Below are 18,892 nucleotides of genomic sequence, written 5' to 3'. Positions count from 1 at the left end.
ATTTCTTTTGCTCTTCCAGTGACAGGCCGAGCCAGTGAGGAAATGGTTGCTGACTGTGGCTGAATCCACAGCTGCCAGAATATGCAGCCCAGGGGCCTTCCTGGCAGTGCAAAGGCAGCGGACTGCGCCAAGGAGCTGATCACCACGTTGTGCACGGGGGTTGTGGCCGGGAGGCATGGTGACAACTTTCAAGATTGCCGTGCTGGGTGCTCAAGGGGTCGGGAAGAGTGCCATTGTCCGCCAGTTCCTGTACAACGAGTTCAGCGAGGTCTGTGTCCCCACCAAGGCCCGCCGTGTCTACCTACCTGCCGTGGTCATGAATGGCCATGTTCACGACCTACAGATCATGGACTTCCCGCCTATCACCTCTTTCCCTGTAAATACCCTGCAGGTAGGTGTACATCCCACCTGTCAGACTTCAAAAAGGATACTCTCACTGCCAGCTGTAGGTTGCTCTGAATGAGGTGGGCAGTGTCAGCATCCGAGGTCTTCCAGGTGGCTGCTTCTATAAGTGGAGAATTCAGAAGAAGACTATGCCCAGTCTTCTGGAAGTAGATTGAAAGATCCGTGGCAATACTCTGCACTTCCATGGAGAAAATATTAGAGTGAGTAGTTCATGGGGTATACATGCTGCTGGGAGAGGAAAATTCTCCATCCACTCTTACATACACACCCCTTAGAACACATCCCTGGCTATGTATGCTAGGAAAATAAATAGAGCTTCACAAAACCGTGTTTAGCAGATTGAGTTCTAAGACAGTTCAGTCAGTTTAGAATCCTTGGTCTCAAGAGATTCTACTCTTTGTTGAGTGGCAGCATTCATGTGTGGCGCATGCTAGTTTTCTATCTTTGCATTAATTCTTTGTCTTTTATTTGGGCTTGTTTAATCGGAAAATTAAGGCTGATAAATTCAAGATGAAGTGGATAATTAGTTAGGTTTTCACAACTGAATGAATGCAGTTACTTAAACCCTGCACATGATCTGTGCTGTGCCTGATCTGGGTTAATTCTAAATCTAACTTCTGGATAATAGACTCTTTTATAATTTTTCACAATGCACTCATCCCTCTAATGATTCAGTTTAGTATTTTGTGAAGACCAGGCCACTGAGTAAGACCTATTTGTGCAAATAATTCCATTGTCTCTTCTCATAAGAAGGAAATCTCTACAGCAGGAAAAACTCTAGCCAAAAAACCCTTCCCCAATCCTTTTCACTGTAAAAACTTGGGAAATAACTCTGGATATTCCAAACACTAAACAGATGTTTGACCAGTCATCTGTCATCTGTTTGTCTGTCTAGTGACCTCCAGAAGATATCATACCTACAATTCCAATAGCAACCTTAATTGAACCAATATTAAAACTATCCAAATTTAGCAAATTGTGTGAATGTTGGTGACATGGTTAAGCATGTTATCTGAACATAGCCATTTAGTAAATCCTTATAAAAAGATACTCATTTCTGAGAGGATCTGTCTAGGTTTGTTGCTAATAGTTGACATCAACTTGATATCACGTAACCCATCAGTTGATAGCTGTACAATAAAGGCCATCGTGGTCATTGTCTAAATCCAGGAGGGTGGAAAGAAGCATTGAATTCTCAATTAAGCATGGATTTCAATGAGAGTCATCCAAATCCAAAACCAATGTCTTAGATACCACTGTCCAGCATAGTCGATTTATCTGGCTTTGGTAACAGGGTATCCAGTGTACCGTTTTTTAGCTGGCATGTTTTGCTTTACATCAAAGATAGAGAACCTGTGGCTCTCCATATGATCCTGATTTATATTCACAGCATTTACCATTGATCGAGCTGGCTAAAAGTCCTGGGAATTGTATCTGAGCAACATTCCTTCAATCAGCCATACTTTGTGGGGACCTTGGTGCTCTCTGAGCTTGATAGTTTTCTTGCAGTCGTTGTATTACCACACTAGGTAACATCATCAGTTAATCTAATTACCTTGCACTGATGCCTAGTTACGTTGTACTGATGATGGGTAATGAAATGTCTGCAAGAAAACCACCAAGCTCACAGAGCACCAAGGTCCCTACAGTTCAGTCCTGCGCTATAGATTTTCTATCAGCCATACTTTGTATGGCTATGTGGTTTTCTATTGATTACAGACAAACTTGAAGGATTTTTAATGAATTTGATAGGAAACATTAGGCTAATCATCTCTCAAGAAAAACTGTCTATATGGCAGCTTTATATGGCAAATGGACGAGCAGCAGCAAAGTGGATGAACTAAGTCACAATGTCTATGAATGCACAGTTGGAAAATCTGCAAAAATCAGGTTAGGGACAGATCGTCATGGAGAAAATCTATGTGGTTGCTTGGAGTCAAAAGCGATTTGATGGCACATAATCAAATAATAATTTAACTAATAAAATAAACATTGATCATTTTTATTAAATCCTTTGCAGGATATAAACTGATCCCTACAGTAATATCATTTTAGCATCTTTGTGAGTTATAGTTGAGTTTCCTTAGCAGAATGCTATGCAGGCTTATTCAGTAGTTTCAGTGACTCTTGCTCTTTGAAAAAGTGTATGCAGCATAATTATATATTATTATAATACATTCTTAGTATAATCCATAATGTTGAGTACAGCAAGCTTAACAAGTCCAGCAGCAACTTCATTATCATAAAATACTAAGTTTGATTAACCTCACTTTTTATTGTTTTATGGTGTTTTATTTGCATGCTAAAGGCACTGGATTATTCATTGTATTGTGCATATTAAACAGACAGAGCATCTTACATGAAGCCACAAGAAACAATGGATTTCCCATTGCATTTTAACATTTATCCTACCTGCTCTGAGATGTGGAATGCTGTTGAAGGGTCCACGATGCAATACAAGTTATTATCATTGTGGTGGTGGTTATTTAATGGCAAATGTTTTAAGTTTTATTCTCATGATCTAACAGTTGCCTGCCTTTATAATTGTTAAGAAGATGCACCTGTTTTCTTGCTCTGCCATCACCCCTCATTAAATGCTGTCCCACTTTTTTTTAGAAGAACCTCATTCCCTTTGTAATTGCCATTTATCAAGCCACAATAATTAGAAATGCAACTGAGATATCTCAGCATGGCTGTATAGCAATAGGTGAAAAAGCAGATGTAAAAAGCTTTGTCTCATGCAATTTTAAAAGGTAGAAAAAGCAATCACAGAAGAAACAGTTTATTTTGTCTTCCTTATTAAAATGAAAAACAAATGTATGGCTCTTACATTGTATATATAAGCACATTTGCAGAGAGAAGTTTGTGGGCATGCTTCAAAAATCTCAGAAGCTTGTGCTATAACATGCAAAGAGGAAGAATGACTGGATTTTTTTGGTAGAGAAGGTTTTTTTTATATATAGCTCCTTCTTTCTCGATTTAGCTGACTAACACAAATATTTGCCAAGTTGCATGAAATTGTTAACTGGTTAATTCAGTTTAAAATGCAAATTTTAGAAACTCCCCTCCCCTCCACACCCCTGGCTTTTTTAGCTGTCATTGTCTCCAAATCTTTTGTCATCCTTTATTAGTGCAATCAGTAATCATGAGGACTGTCACTTATCAGGTACCTAATGGAACTTAATTAAATTAAATCTAAATTCACTTATGCGAAAAATAATCTTGAATAAATGCTTCCTTTCTTTCAAGATTATACCTTCACTGCACTCCAAACTACATCCATCATCTGATGCTTTATAAATGCAGGTAGTCCTTGACTTATGAAGTTACAACAGACTTCAAAAGTCCATAAAAGGGGTTTACAAGCTGGATTTGAAGTTCCAAAGTCTGCAGCCCTTCCCAGTCATGAGGCATTTTGTGGGTTTGGCATATATCCTGCATTTATGGCTGCTTCTGGTATCGTGTGACCAAAATTTATGATATTTTTGCTGGAAAATGCCATTCACTTTCACTGTTTGGCAAAAAAGCCACCTTCCCCTTGCCCCATGGCAGCACACAGGTCTCGAACACAAGCTTGCTAACCTCCAACCCAGCATCTTAACCATGTGAGCCACCGTGCTTTTTCCTTAAATTATTCCATTTTAAAGTGGTAAGAACAGTGCCATTCCGTAGCCTTATGAGTGGGCTGAATGAAGGCTATGCAAAGTATGGGGAGGGATAATTTTCAACCACGTTTCCAATCCCAATTATGTAGAAGAGCCTTAGGTTTGTTTTTTTCTTAGGCCTCTTTCCTTGAGCTTTCCTTGGGTTTCTTCCATATTTCCTCAACCCACAAGTATTCCACAAAGTTTGAGTCCCACCCAAAAGGAGTCACAGACATCCTAACTCTTGTTTTCTCCAGTAAGCTAGATTTTATCCAAGGTTGGGAGAACGCTTACCATGGCTGATTGTCTTTGTTGGATTTGTACATCTTCTGTCTCACAGATGTGCAACACACTAGGGGAGCCCATAAATCAAGCAAGTAACTAAGCAACAGAAGAGCACCATCATAATACTCAATCAGATATATGGGCTCAATCAAATTTGGCCCTTGTACCAACATTGTTATTAATCATTTTTCTGGGGTCCATAAGTGTTCTCACTCAGTGGTAGACAACTAGATGAACCAAGAGCACTCTCCTCCCATAACTATCCCATGGGATAGTATTACTCATGTCTCACTGCATTTGCTTGAGCAACACAAACCTGGTCATTATGAAGCTCACTAAGAGATTATCATTTAATTGAACTTTACTCCTTTCTAACTCCTAATGACTCTATAGCAGGGGTCTCCAACCTTGGCAACTTTAAGCCTGGCGGACTTCAACTCCCAAAATTCCCCAGCCAGCAAAGCTGGCTGGGGAATTTTGGGAGTTGAAGTCCACCAGGCTTAAAGTTGCCAAGGTTGGAGACCCCTGCTCTACAGCATTAGGGCGTGGAGGATAAAGGAACAGGAAAGCAAGAATTGCTACCAATAGAGAAATATACATTTTTTTCATGTTCAATTTCATCACTTTCAAAAGAGACAATTTTGCCATATGTTCTGATCTACAGAAATGAATTAATACAGGTGCATATTAACAGGAACAGCATGAAATAATTGGGGGATGGCGACAATCTACTCTGGCACTAAAGCTGCATGCGAAAGTGCTCATAGGGCAGAGAATACTGCTTTTCTTAAGACATTTGTTCTTCTTTCACTTTGCTGAATCATAATACATGTGAATTGAACACTGATTAAGAGTTGGAAGACACCACAAAGGTAATCTAGTCCAACCTCTTGTTCAGTGCAGGATCCATCGAAGCATCTCTGATAGCCCCTGTTTGAAGACCTGTAGTGAAGAAAAACCCACTGTGGCAGACTGTTCTACTAGCTTTTAGCTTATACAGTCAGAAGGACGGTAGAGATTCTCAGTCATCCAGGTCAGTCATCCAGCATTCCCAAGGTGCTTTGGGAAAGAAAGTCCAGTTGCCTCCCAACAAAAGAACCTTTGGACAACCATGACCTGGATGACTGAGAATCTCTACAGCAGGGATCCCCAAACTTGTCAACTTTAAGACTCATAGACTTCAATTCCTAGAATTCTCCAGCCAGCATAGGTGGTTGGAGAATTCTGCGAGTTGAAGTCCACAAGTCTTAAAGTTGACAAGTTTGAAGACCTCTGCTCTACAGACTTTTAGCTATACAGTTTGGGTTGAACACCCTTTGAATGGCGTTGGAGTAGGAATTAAGTTCCAGAGGAAAAATGCAGACTACAGCAACCAGAAACATTACTCAGGTGACCTTGGGGACACTGATAAACCTCCAATTTCCTCAATGACTCTCTAAAAGGATGCAAATGACCAGCTGTCTGCAAGGAATATAAATCCTTCCATTCCCCACTATCCTGTCCGAGCTGAAGAAGCTTCTTAGATGAGAAGCGAAACGTCTTCAAAAGAAAAAAAAACAAGAAGGTCCAGTTGCCTCCTGAAAAAGCACCTTCGGGATATACAGTCAAAAGGTTCCTTCTGATGTCCTTTTTGAACGTCTTTCCTTGTAGATCTAAGTTCTGGTCCTGCCCTCTGAGGGAAAGAGAAGTAAATCTTGCCCCACTTCTGGATGGCAGCCCTTCTAATATTTGAAGTTTGCTCTCATGTTTCTCCTGAGTTTGCCTTTCCTGAAGACCAAACATACCCAGATCTTTCAACTCTTCTGCCTTCTGAAGACTCAGTGCGCACGGGAGAAAAAGAATAATTAACTATGATGCCTTCTACTAACAGTAGTGATAATGGTTAGATAATGATTTGTCCGATGGCTTTAAAAGTTGATCAGATAAAATTCACACAAGGTAGTTAGTCTGCTCTTAGATTTCCATGCAATCAGGATGACCTATTAGAAAACATTGCGCTGTATGAATTGGCAAGGTTAATAAGCGTTACAACTAATTTGTTAAAAAATGAATGAACTAAACCATCATGGCTTAACCAATAATCTGACTAAGTGAGGGAGCAAATCCTAAGGTATATTATCACTTGAGGCAAAAATAGCCCTTTATCAAGCCAACACATATACAGTAATCATAATTGTCAAGATCCACAAAGTATGTTTATTTCAGAATCTAGGATACAAAAATCATATGTGTTCATTTTTTTCCTTGGCCATATGTTATTATTATAATAATGTGAAATCACAAAAATGTGAAATTCCAGCTGCCAATTTTTAGCTGGTATTGGCCTTCATTTGCATCAAATGATTCCCCAAAACCAAAGAAGTCCTAATGTATCAGCACAGTATATATGTAGTCTTTTATAATTGGTAGGTGGAAATGTTGTCAATGCGTACATGTTCTAAGTGTGTTCAAGATCTTTGGTATAGCACTCAGTATGCCACCACTGTCAGTTATTATGGTTGGTTGTTATTATTGGTTGCATAGTCTTCCGGATATTTAGACTGGATTTAGCATTTTTATGCATCTATCCAGTTTTTCTCAAGGAAGCTTTCCTTTCCAAGGTTAGTTTGATAAGGTTCTTTGATGGTGTCATTGCAAGATGTACTCTGTTCCAAGTAAATCTGCCTTTTGCAATTGACTAATGATGTAGTCAATTGCAATGAAATTCATGTTGTTTTAGGATCACATCCTAGGCACCTACAGATAGTCCTCAAGTTACGACCACAATTGAGCCCAAACTTTATGTTGCTAAGCGAAACATTTAAGTGAGTTTTGCCCCATTTTATGACTTTTTTGCTACAGTTGTTAAGTGAATCATTGCATTTGTTAAGTTAGTAACACGTTTGTTAAGTGAATCTGGCTTCACCGATGACTTTGCTCATCAGAAGGTCGCAAAAGGTGATCACATGACCCCATGACACTGCAACCGTCATAAATATGAGGCACTTGCCAAGCCTCTTAATTTGGATCATGTGACCATGTGGGGATGCTGCAACAGTTATAAACGCGGAAAACTGTCATAAGTCACTTTTTTCAGTGCCGTTGTAACTTTGAATGCTAAGTGAACTGTTGTAAGTTGAGGACTACTTTTATCATTCGTGGCATTATTTATTATTATTGAAATATTTAGCAGGAACCAATAAAGTGAGTAGCCATGACTGTCCAGGCACGATGATTAAATTCAAGCAGTAAGGTAGCAGATATCTTTGTAATTTAGCCCTTTGGGGTTTGAGGGGTGAAAAGGAGGTGGGGAGAGTTTTTTTGTGCTGCTCACCTAGAACTCTGGGAAGAAAAGATCGCTGTATAGTCTCCGACTTTGAAAGAGGATAAGAGGGAAGATTTACCTGTGCAGAAGGAAAATCACTGAACAAAGTAGATGATAGATGACCGTTGAACAGAGTAGTAGATAAGAGGATAACTGATCAACAAGGGCAGATTTGAATGACACCTTTCGTTGGTCCTTTGCTTTAAAATGCAAGTAGGGTAGAGCAAATGGGAAGCTCTTGAGATAGGCAGGAGCTTCCCCAGAGATGCTGAGATAATTGGAAAGGATCTCCACAATCAGAGACACTAAGATGAGCAAAAAAAAAAAAGTGCTTCTTTTATCCTTCATTTGAAACTCAGTTTCCTGGCAAATTTTCTCATGACCTCCTCCTTACCCCTGAATAATTCAAGCTGGAAAGTTGGGGAATCTCTTTGACTCTTCTCATCTCCAGTACTATGAAAAGAGGAGGTGGCTTCTTGTCATCTATTGTCTTCCAGGACATCCTGAAGATCAGCTAACCAAACACAATAACTAAATAATATCTTTATATCCTGACATTCCTTACCCTCTTCGTAATTTTTTCTAAGTATACTTGTGCTGAATTAGATCAAACACTATTTAATGTAGCATTTTGCTTCCACACTGGTGAACCCAGATGACCTGAAGAAGACCAGAAGAATTAAATCTCTTTACTCTCATGGCTGTAGGGAATAATACTTTTTTTAAAAAAACTACTGATAGTGTATTTCATATGTGTACCTAATGGGAGAGGGAACTGTTATTAGATGTTTCCCTATAGGTAGGAAAAGGCTATTTGTACAATATACTTCACTGAATTAGTGAAAGATCTAGTCACTTCATTTGCACAGTGTACTAAGCTTAATAAGCATTAACCTTGGAAAATTTTGTTTATTTTGAAGGCAAATATACATGTCCCAGGATAATGTTGCAGGACCCAATGTGGGTCGGTCACTGAGACCAGAAGTTTAGTCTTCTCAGTTTTCAGACTTGGCTGGAGCCCATTCTGACAGAAGCTCTCTCTCACCAGAGTGTTTGCTTTGGGCTATTCTATGTAGAGTATTTATGCGGTGCCTGGTAAATCAGCACTCAATGATTGAATTAATGAATCAATGATTGAAGCCTGGGAAATGGCCCCTTGTCAGTCAACAGGAGTGCTAATGTCAGGGTTCTAAGTAATACGTCCATAGCAAACAGGTTCCTCAAAGAATAGCTTTATTTGTCATATCATATTGGCACAAGCTGGTGAAAACCAACTCTGAATGTTCCTGTGGTTTTCACCTAATTAAAGTAAAAGTTTTCTCACTTTCCCAAACAGTCAGTCACATGGTCCAATCAGGATGCCATCCGGTTGCCTGGTAACTTCACTTCTCCTCTATCCAGCCACCTGTGGGAATGAATATCCTTGGTTCCCAGGAGAAAGTATTCTATTTTGGCTAAAAAAACCCAGCTATCTAAATTCCCCCCTCTCTACCCCTCAGCTCCAGTATGGCAACACTGAAGCCTCAAAATGGCTCTGTCAAGTCAGCTTCAGGGTTGACAGTTGATTTGCCACCAGCTTATCAGGTACTCAAGAGCCAAAGATTTGGCCACACAAAAAAACAACAGCCAACAACTTAATGCCTGGTCATCAACACCCAAACAACAACTAAAAAGCCACATACAACTAGGAACCATATAAATACAACATGTAGAACAACTCAGTGCACACATTCTGAAGAGAGAGAGGTTCCCTGAGGATGGGCTCCACAAGTCCGAAACCTTGGAAGACTAAATCTAGCTCATTGTAGGGCAAACCCAAACCACTTAGCTTACATTTCAGTATAACATGAATACCTGGAAACAAGATTAATTCAGTAACCGTGTTGTGTTTTGTTCAGCTTATATCTTTGTTGGTATGGAAGGGGGCTGCAAAGAGATATAGGAACTGCCTTAATCTGGTCAATCTATTGATTGGGCCTGTCCTCCTCCGATTATTTCAGAGCTTTAGGCAAAGATATTTCCATATCTGATTTTAAAAAGCAAAAAAGGGAGATGCAAAATAATCTTTCATAGGTGAACAACCCAAAAGTTTCAACCATGTGCAGCCAGACTGTTTTTGTCCTGATTTCTCAAAGATAAAGTCAATGACATCCAGTTTGAATCCATTGAAAAGAGATGCCATTTTAGAAAATGAAGAAAATGAAACAAAATTTAAATCTGAAACTACTACTTTTTTCATTTGCCTTCAAGTCATTTGCTTTCACTCCTGGTAACCTCAAAGCCAAATCCTTGTAGTTTTCTAGCAACATTTTTGGGAGTGGTTTATCTTTTCTTCCTAGGATTGAAACAGCGGGACTCTCCAAAAGAGATCCCAGTTGGCTTTGAACCTAAAGCAGGACTAGAACTCAAGTCTCCCTGCTCCTATCCATTGCCTTAACTACTAGACCAAGTTGACTCTCTAAAAAGTTTTTTAATAAATTGTAAAAATCCACACATATTCCAAAAGCATAGGTCTCAACTCCTGATGCCACCCCTTTGGTGAGTCACGTGTTACTTTTTATCTGTTGCTGCCCTTGCTGAATAACAACAATAATAATAATGTAATAATAATACATTGAGAAGTTGCAGCTTCCTGCTGTAGCGCCAACGAAGCTGCAAAAGACTGTGCAACTCGGAACAACATACATTTTGAGAAGATACTTGGTTGATACCTAGGATGCTGGCAGCCACCCTTATCAACCATCAGAGCCAGTCAATAATATTTATGATACATTTTTAAATGTTCAGTTGAGTGAGTTTCATGTTTAATGAAATAATAATAATAATAATAATAATAATAATAATAATAATCATAATAATAATAATAATAATAATAATAATTCCAAACCCAGTGTGAACATCTGCCTGACATTGCAATGATCAGTAATAATAATTTTAAAATATTTATGGTCACCGGCCATAGAGAGAGAAAAAACTGCACCCACTCCTGTTTTAAACTTTAATGTACAAATGCTCTCCCACTTATCTGCAGTGAGCCTCATCAGAACAGGAAGAAATGATGCAAAATTAGACGGTGTGAATACATAAGCATTCTCACACCAACTGCTCCATTTCACAGGCTACAGAATTCCTTGCTTTTTGTCTCATGTTCCAATTGGTTGGCTGTAGCATTTTGTGGTTTTATTTAAAGAACTGAAAGGAAGCCATTTCCTATGTCTATATGTGAATTTTCTGACTTTGATCTAATCAATTGTCTGCATCCTTCCTGGTTTCATGGTTAAATCTCAAAGGAAGACATTTCAAAGGAATTTCTAGGGTATTAATGTGTGCTTTCTAATCAAAGGTCTACTTTCAATATTAAGGAAGAGATCTGTCCTTGAGAAACTATTTAAGAATTTAGACTTTTCCTGCAAATTTTTGCAAAAGCCATCTGTCCATAAATTCTCTGCAGTGCCATAGAGCAAATATTACCATGTTATATTTTAATATGAAAAAATAATTTTATTCAGGAAAGAATGAAGATCTTACATTGTAAGAGAAGTAGACAGTGTATCCCATCTCTTTCTGATATTGTTTTCATGAAAAATAATTTATGCTAATATCTAATGGGCTTAATATTGTTCCTTTTACATAATTCAAAAATAAAAATGAATGCATTAGGTTAAATTTTAATACAGCAACTGTTGACAAATATAACCCATTCCAGCAAAAGCTCTTTGGGGGTCTTCTATAATTTTTGAAAATGCGGTGGGATACCAAGAACAAAATGTTTATTATATAATGTCACCATATTTCAAGAAATATCCCCCCAAATAAGACCCTGCCTTATAAATTTTTTTTGCCACCAAAAAAGCTACCAGGTCTTATTTTCAGGAGAAGTCATCCACTGACTAACCTCACTTACACGTGTCTCCCCTAGCCTCCTTTTTGCTGTCAGAGGCCTTCAGGAACTTCTTCTGCGGTCGGCAAGGCTTTCCTGAAGGTCTCTGCGGCCAATAAGAGAGCTCTGGATTGATCCAGAGCTTTGTTACCAGCTTTGTTACCAGCCTTCAGGAAAGCTTTGCCAGTCTTGCCAGCTGCAGAAGAAACGGGCTGGCAAGGCAGGTTGTTGGGGTGTGCAAAGCCTGGCTACAACTGTCCAAAGGGAAGTAGTAAGGGCAGCTCCATTCTCCCATCCCCACCCTAGCTTAATTTTTATCTGTGCACCTTGGAGTGGGTGGGGTCTTAATTAGAGCTTATTTTGCGGTAGGGCTTCTAATTGGACATACGTGTAAAAACCAAGCTAGGACTTACTTTCAGAGTAGGTCATATTTTCAGGAAAACAGGGTAATAATTAAATCTACTCAGTACTTTGAGCCGATGTTTACAGGTTTTGATCCAGGACTTCTCAGGTTAACAAGATTGTTGCTGCAATCAGCAAGAGTTTAAATGAACATAAATTTAACATTCTCGAGTTCTGATTGAAAAGGGCCCTTTTAAATCATTTTTGTCAACTATAATTTAGAGCTATTTGGCAGATATTCTAGCACAATTCTGCCTGGCCCACTGAGGCCAAAACCAATCTAAGGAAAGCTTGTTAATGGGCTCACATAGGTGCCATCCACCACTAATTAATGATCAGAATAGAGCAGGATATCCCTGTTTAGCAAGAATCAATACAAATTAGCCAGTACTGCCTTTTAGGAATTTAGGTACGGAAAACCCGTGTGATTTTCCAATATCATGGGTTCAATACCAGATCCAAATACTCTGCATTCAGCGAGAGGCTGGGAAACGATGTAGTTCAGAAATCATACCATCTCTATGTTTGTCTATAATTTAAAAACATGGAGCCCATTTTAAAAAATATAATCCAAAGCAGTTGACATTTCAACATCAACCCCCTCACATGCTAAAACACAAAATTATAGCTGAAAAATATTGAACACCTACCCCAACATTTTTTTAAAAAAAGTGTTTTAATCCCATAGTTTCAGAACTGAATTAGAAGTAGAAAAATGACAGCAGATCAGTTATGAAACAGGAATATTGAATCACAGAATTTCAGGGACTCCAACCCAAATGTGCCTTAACTAGTTTTGGAAAAGTACAGAAAAGCAATGGGGACTTGAGAAAAGTGGAATTCAGCAAACCTAATTCCCAGCCCTCTATAGAGGCATAAATGTCAAATCCAGGCTGGGTTTCCATAGTGCAATAACGCCTAATTCTGGCTCAAGGAAATACAATAGTTTTGTTCAAATAGCATTGATATGCCCTCCCCAAACCATAATATGGTTTAACAAGAGACAGTGATTGGTTGGACTACAAATCCTATTATAACAAAGTCTAGGAAGTTGTACAGACCCAAGTCATGTTTCTGGGGATCGGTGGCTATTACTATTGGTTAACCTTGGTTATTAGCCTTAATTATCATCTCCTGGGAGACTAGTCAGCTTCCTGACTGGGACTCTGAGAACAGACTGCTGGATTAGATGGGCCCCGAGTCTGATCCAACAGGGCACAGCTTATGTTCTTTGTATTCTAGTCCAATATTTAGGTGCAACACCTGAAGTCAGTCAATCAGAGTAGAGCTGGAAGGGACCTTGGACCTTGGTCCAAAACCTTGCTCAAGTAGTAGACCTTATACCATTTCAGACAAGTGGCTGTCCAGTCTTTTCTTAATAATCTCCAATGAAGAAGCACCCACAACTGAAGGCAAGCTGTTCCACTGGTTGATTGTCCTCACTGTTTGGAAATTTCTCCTTAATTCCAGGTTGCTTCTCACCTTGATTGGTTTCCATCCATTGTTTCTTGTCTTGCCTTCTGGTGCTTTAGAAAATAATTTTCTGTGGCAGCCCTTCAAATATTGGAATACTGCTATCATGTCACCCCTAGTCCTTCTTTTCTCTAAACTAGCTATACCCAATTCCTGCAACCTTCCTTCATAATTTGTAGTCTCTAGGCCTTTAATCATTTTAGTTGCTCTTCTTTGCACTTTCCCCCAAAATCTTAACATCTTTTTTGTTTTAGGTTAAAACTCACATCTACTTTGTCATTGTAACCATCCTTCATTCTTCTTCCATCTTCTCTGGTCACCATGATACCACTTCTTTCCATCTTCTTTTCCATTCAAGAGGCCACATCTTTCTTTCCTTCCTCCTGTTTTAAACCAAGGGCTCATCAGAGCTAAAGGGAGGTGGATCACTATAAGCTTATGTGCTTGAAATTGGAACAGTAAAATTATTATATCAATGGATAAAAATGAAACTATTCATATTTGCTGCATTGCATTGCATTCTTTTTGATGATGTGGCTTAAGGTCTTTGCATTCCATCAAAGGCTGGCTGTGCCTTTAGCAGATAGGAAGGACACCCACCTGCTCTATTGGGGCCAGGAAAATGAATTCAGAGGAGGGCTTTGCTTAGAATCTCAAAAGCTGATAAAACCAGGATATCTCAGTTACCTTGGCCTTTGAATGACATGCTATACAACCTTAGAAACTTTAACATGTGTGGATTTCAGTTCCCATAATTTGAAGGACTTGCTTTCCAGGCCTTCTCGAAGTGATGCATATGCAAGAAAAAGAATAATTAACTACGGTGTCTTTTGCTACTGAAAGTAATAATGGTTACAGATTTTAAAGGTTCCATCTTAGGTCCAGTACTTTTCAGTATCTTCATAAATGACTTAGATGAGGGAATAGAAGCGGGAAGTCATCAAATTTGCAGATGACACTAAGCTGGCAAGAATAGCCAACACCCTTGATGATAAGCTCAAGATCCAGATGGATCTCGACAGACTTGAACATTGGGCCCTATCTAACAAAATGAAATTGAATGTAGAGAAAAGTAAAATTTTACACTTGGGCAAGAAAAACCAAAAGTACACATACAAATTAGGCAAAACCTGATTTAATAGCAGTAACGGTAAGAGGGATCTTGGAGTCCTAGTGGATAATCAATTAAATACAACTTAGTAGTGTGCAGCGGCAGCCAAAAAAGCCAGTGCAATTTTAAATTTCATTAACAGAGGGACTGAATGAAAATCACATGAGGTACTAGTACTGTTCTATAAAGACTGCACCCAGAATACTGTATCCATTTTGGTCACCACACTTTAAAAAAGATGTTGAGATGCTAGAAAGTATGCAGAGAAGAGCAACAAAGATAATTAGGGCCCTGGAGGCTGAAACATAGGAAGAACAGTTATAAGAACTGGGCATAGCTAGTTTAGTGAAGAGAAGGACGAGGGGTGACATGATAGCAGTGTTCCAATATTTGAGGGGCTACCACAGAGAGGAAGGGGTCAAACTATTTCCAAAGTACCCAAAGGCCAGACAAGGAACAATGGATGAAAACTGACCAAGGAGACATTTAATCTAGAAATAAGGAGAAATTTTCTGACAGAACAATCAACCAATGGAACAGCTTGTCTTCAGAAATTGTGGGTGCTTCATCACTGGAGGCTTTCAAGAAGAGACTAGATAGCCACTTGTTAGAAATGGTATATGTCAAGGGTCTTCAAACTTGGCAAATTTAAGACTTGTGGACTTCAACGCCTAGAATTCCTGAGCTAACATGCCTGGAGGAGGAATTCTGGGAGTTGAAGTCCACAAGTCTTGAAGCTGTCAAGTTTGAAGACACCTGGTATAAGTTCTTCTGCTTGAGCTGGGAATTGGACTAGATGACCTACAAGGTCCCTTCCAGCTGTTATTCAAAGTTAAAAGATGATTAACAAAACACATGTGAGGTAGTTAATCAGGATGGCTTACAAAAACATTGTACTATATGAATTGGGCAAAGATAATCAATATTACAAATAATTTATTTTAAAAAATAAAATAAACTATCATGGCTTAAACTATACTATATTAAACCTGGTAAGTGAGGGAGAAAGTCCCAAAACACATTTTATCGCTTGAGGCAGAGTAACCCTTTATCAAGCCAACACCAAGGGTGAAATTCAACCACCTCGGCCCATCTCAGGAGAGGTGGTAGGGATGATTTGAATTGGTAAAAAATCACCCCTGGTTGGTCGAGAGGGCAAGCTAGGGAGTTTATCGATAACAACCAATGAGACTGAGTGTAAGAAATCCCAATAATAAACATCCTATGAGCCGAACTGTTGGGGAAGAAAGAAAGGCCGTCCTTCTGTATGTCACATATGGAATTGAGAGGAATGCCTGCCTGTTAACCAAATGTTTTAGCAAATTTTTTAAAAAAATGAAATGTAAAAGACAAGCCCACAAAAAGGTAATATTAGGCTTAGGACAAACTGTATTGGGAACCTTGTTAGGAGAAAAAAAATACATTGTAAAAGTATAGGGCAATGCAAAACATCATCGTCGGCTTGCTGTAGTGCAGATGACCCAGTGATAAAATGTATGACAGGTTGATGAATCATATTGTGATAGCAACAATAGCCATAATAAAAATGATAATTCAGAACTTGGAGGGATTTGTGAACAGGCTGCTGAGTGCTACTAGGCAAGTGGCTATATTTGTATCATTTTTGAGGATCAAAAACAGTATATTTTTAGCTGGAAGAAGAATAAGTGAAAGATTGTCAGTGATAGCTAACCTTTTCGGCACTGAGTGCCCAAAGTGCATACATGCATGTGCATCCCCAAAATTCAATACATGCGCATTCCCTATGCATACGCCCCACCCCATGCCTGGCCCCCACCCCATGCACATGCCTGAGCATGTGCATGCATCCCTGTGCATGGGCACTGCCCCTCGTGCATGCGTTTGAATCCCTGTGCATGCGTCCCACCCCCCAGGCATGCGCGGCAGAGACCTGAAGACCAGTTGGCCAGCAGGATGCACGCATGCACAGTAGAGCTGAGCTGGGGTGCGTGCCCACAGAGAGGGCTCTTTGTGTCACCTCCAGTACATGTGCCATAGGTTCGCCATCACAGTGCTATAAGAACTTTGGGCACAATATAATGATGGAACTGCAATACAATGGATGGATGACCTTAAGGGGTAAGGGGGGGGGGGAAGAGCTGCTGCTTAGGAAACAGGAAACCGAGTCCAAAATTACAGTTATAAGCCACTACAGTCATAAGTTGAGGCAACTGAGCATCACATAACTGGACCCAATTCTTTTGTCAATTTTATAGGTGTTGTTAAATGAATGCCACAGTAATTAAGCAAATCCATTTTCCCCAACGGGCATTGTTTTTGCTGGAAACTGGAAGTAAGCAGTGAAAACAGAGGTGGTATTCAGCAGGTTCTGACCAGCTCTGGAGAACCAGTAGTGGAAATTTTGAGTAGTTCGGAGAACCGACAAATTCCACGTCTGACTGGAGATTTTACAGTATCCTTCCCCTGCCATGCCTGCCAAGCCGTGCCCACAGAACTGATAGTAAAAAAAATTGAATCCCACCACTGAGTGGAAAACAGCAAAAACCCATAACAAAATTTGGTCCTGTGTCTGTGGGATGCAGCAAAAAGCCATAAAGGTGATCCAATTGCCAAGCACCTAAAATGCAATCATGTGATGGTGAAAGTGGGATGCAGTTGTCACAACTTTGAAAAGATGTCATAGGTACCTCTTGGGAGGTCCGTTGTAACTTCAAACTGTTAAGTGACTGTTCATAAATTGAGCAATTACCTGCAACCTAAAAGAGAATTTTTACAAAATGCTGTACCATTGGCATAGACTCCAGAAAAATTGTCTAGAACAGTGTTTCTCAACCTCAGCAGTTTTAAGATGTGTGGACTTCGACACCCAGAATTCCTTGGCAACCATAGATAGCAAATCTATGGAATTCTGGGAGTTGAAGTCCACACATCTTAAAACTGCTGAGGTTGAGAAACACTGGTCTAGAATAAGGGTCGCCAACCTGTTGGACCTCAAGGACCAAACTCATAATTTTAAATCCCACGGAGCACTCATATGAATTTTGACTGACAGTGGCTTGCTGACATTGGTGGGAGAGAGAAAGAGAGGGAGGGAGAGAGAGAGAAAGATCTGATCTAACCTTGGAGGGCTGGGGGTGATGTTATCTCTCCCTCTCTCTCTCTCTCTCTCTCTCTCTCTCTCTCTCTCCCGCTCCCTCCCTCTCCCCCCCTCACACACATACACACACCCTCCAAAGCAACCACATTTCTGCTTTTCAGTTCTGTTCTCAGGTAGAGGGGTGGGGAGAGAGAGATAGTATTCTGCGATTGGTAGGAAAATGGGGTGGGGGATTTTCCTGCAGACTTTTGGGGGGATTTTCCCGGGGGTCACTGCCTGCAGAGACCCTGGGAAAATCCCCCAAAAAGTCTGCAGGAAAATTCCGCACCCTGTTTTCCTACTGATTGATCGTTCTTTATTTGGGATCACAGGATACCATTTCCAGTTCCGTTTTCATGGGGGGAAGGAGAGAGAGAGAGACTTTTGGCTCCATGCAAGGAAAACAGCAGAAGCAGCAGAAGTCTTTCTTTCTCTCACCCAAACTCCACCAGAAATTAGTCTTTGTGGATGCAACCTCTTGGAGCAGGATGCCTTGCAGGGTCCCAGACTCATTTCTGGCAGAGTTTGGGGGAGAGAAAGAAAGACTTTTGCTATTTTCCTTGCATGCAGCCAAAAGCAGAAGAAGAAAGAAGTGGAAAGAAGCAGCCCAGTGTCCAAGTGAGGCGTGCGTGGGGCAAGTTCCCTCCCCTCCGCCCTTTCCCCCCTCCCCTCACTACCTTGTGTTGTTTGCAGTGCAAGTGATGCAAGCCATGCAAGCCTTGTGTTCCTGTGGGCCATGTGTGTGGCACAGTCATGTTCCCGTGCAACCTGGATTAATTGCTTTGGGAGGTGCTCTGGGGGTGACATTTCTCCGCAGACCACCAACATTTTTTCGTGGACCACCAGTGGGCCGCAGACCACTGGTTGGCGACCACTGGTCTAGAATACATAAAGGTGCTTCAAATTTATGTTGGAAATGTGGACAACATAAGGGGCCATTTTATCATGCCTCTGGACTTGTAAAAAGACAGCAATTTTTGGGTTCAAATACCTAAAATGATACAAAAAAATTTGAACATCAACAACTAGAACTTTTCTTGTTGGGATTAATGGACAGTCAATTAGAAAAGAGCCACGGAAGAAAGGGTGGGATTCTACAGGTTTGCACCTATTCGCTAGAACCGGTTGTTAACATTCTAAGCAGTTCGGAGAACCGGTTGTTAGAAGAAATTACTGGCCTAATCCTGTAAGGAAGGCAGGAAGGAAACATTCTGGTGTTGATTACAGAAACTGCCTCTCTGTTAATCCTAATTACATTCTTGGCAGGACT

General features: G+C 40.1%; 1 protein-coding gene across 2 annotated transcripts in view; it reads left to right on the top strand.

The window, feature by feature from the left end:
• RASL10B (RAS like family 10 member B) overlaps nt 1-18,892 on the top strand; it is a 40,708-nt gene that overhangs the window by 15,114 nt on the left and 6,702 nt on the right. For both annotated transcript variants that reach the window (XM_087927347.1, XM_026708589.2), the window contains exon 3: nt 20-391. In XM_087927347.1, the coding sequence (XP_087783473.1) occupies nt 176-391 (216 nt within the window). In that variant the 5' untranslated portion in view covers nt 20-175. The remainder of the gene's footprint in view (nt 1-19; nt 392-18,892) is intronic.

The sequence above is a fragment of the Pseudonaja textilis genome, chromosome 1 (genome assembly GCF_049901715.1).
Source record: "Pseudonaja textilis isolate UNSWEBS1 chromosome 1, rPseTex1.2, whole genome shotgun sequence".
NCBI classification, from domain to species: Eukaryota; Metazoa; Chordata; class Lepidosauria; order Squamata; family Elapidae; genus Pseudonaja; species Pseudonaja textilis.
Note: the sequence above shows the minus strand (reverse complement) of the source record. Positions and strands in the feature narration are given on the sequence as shown.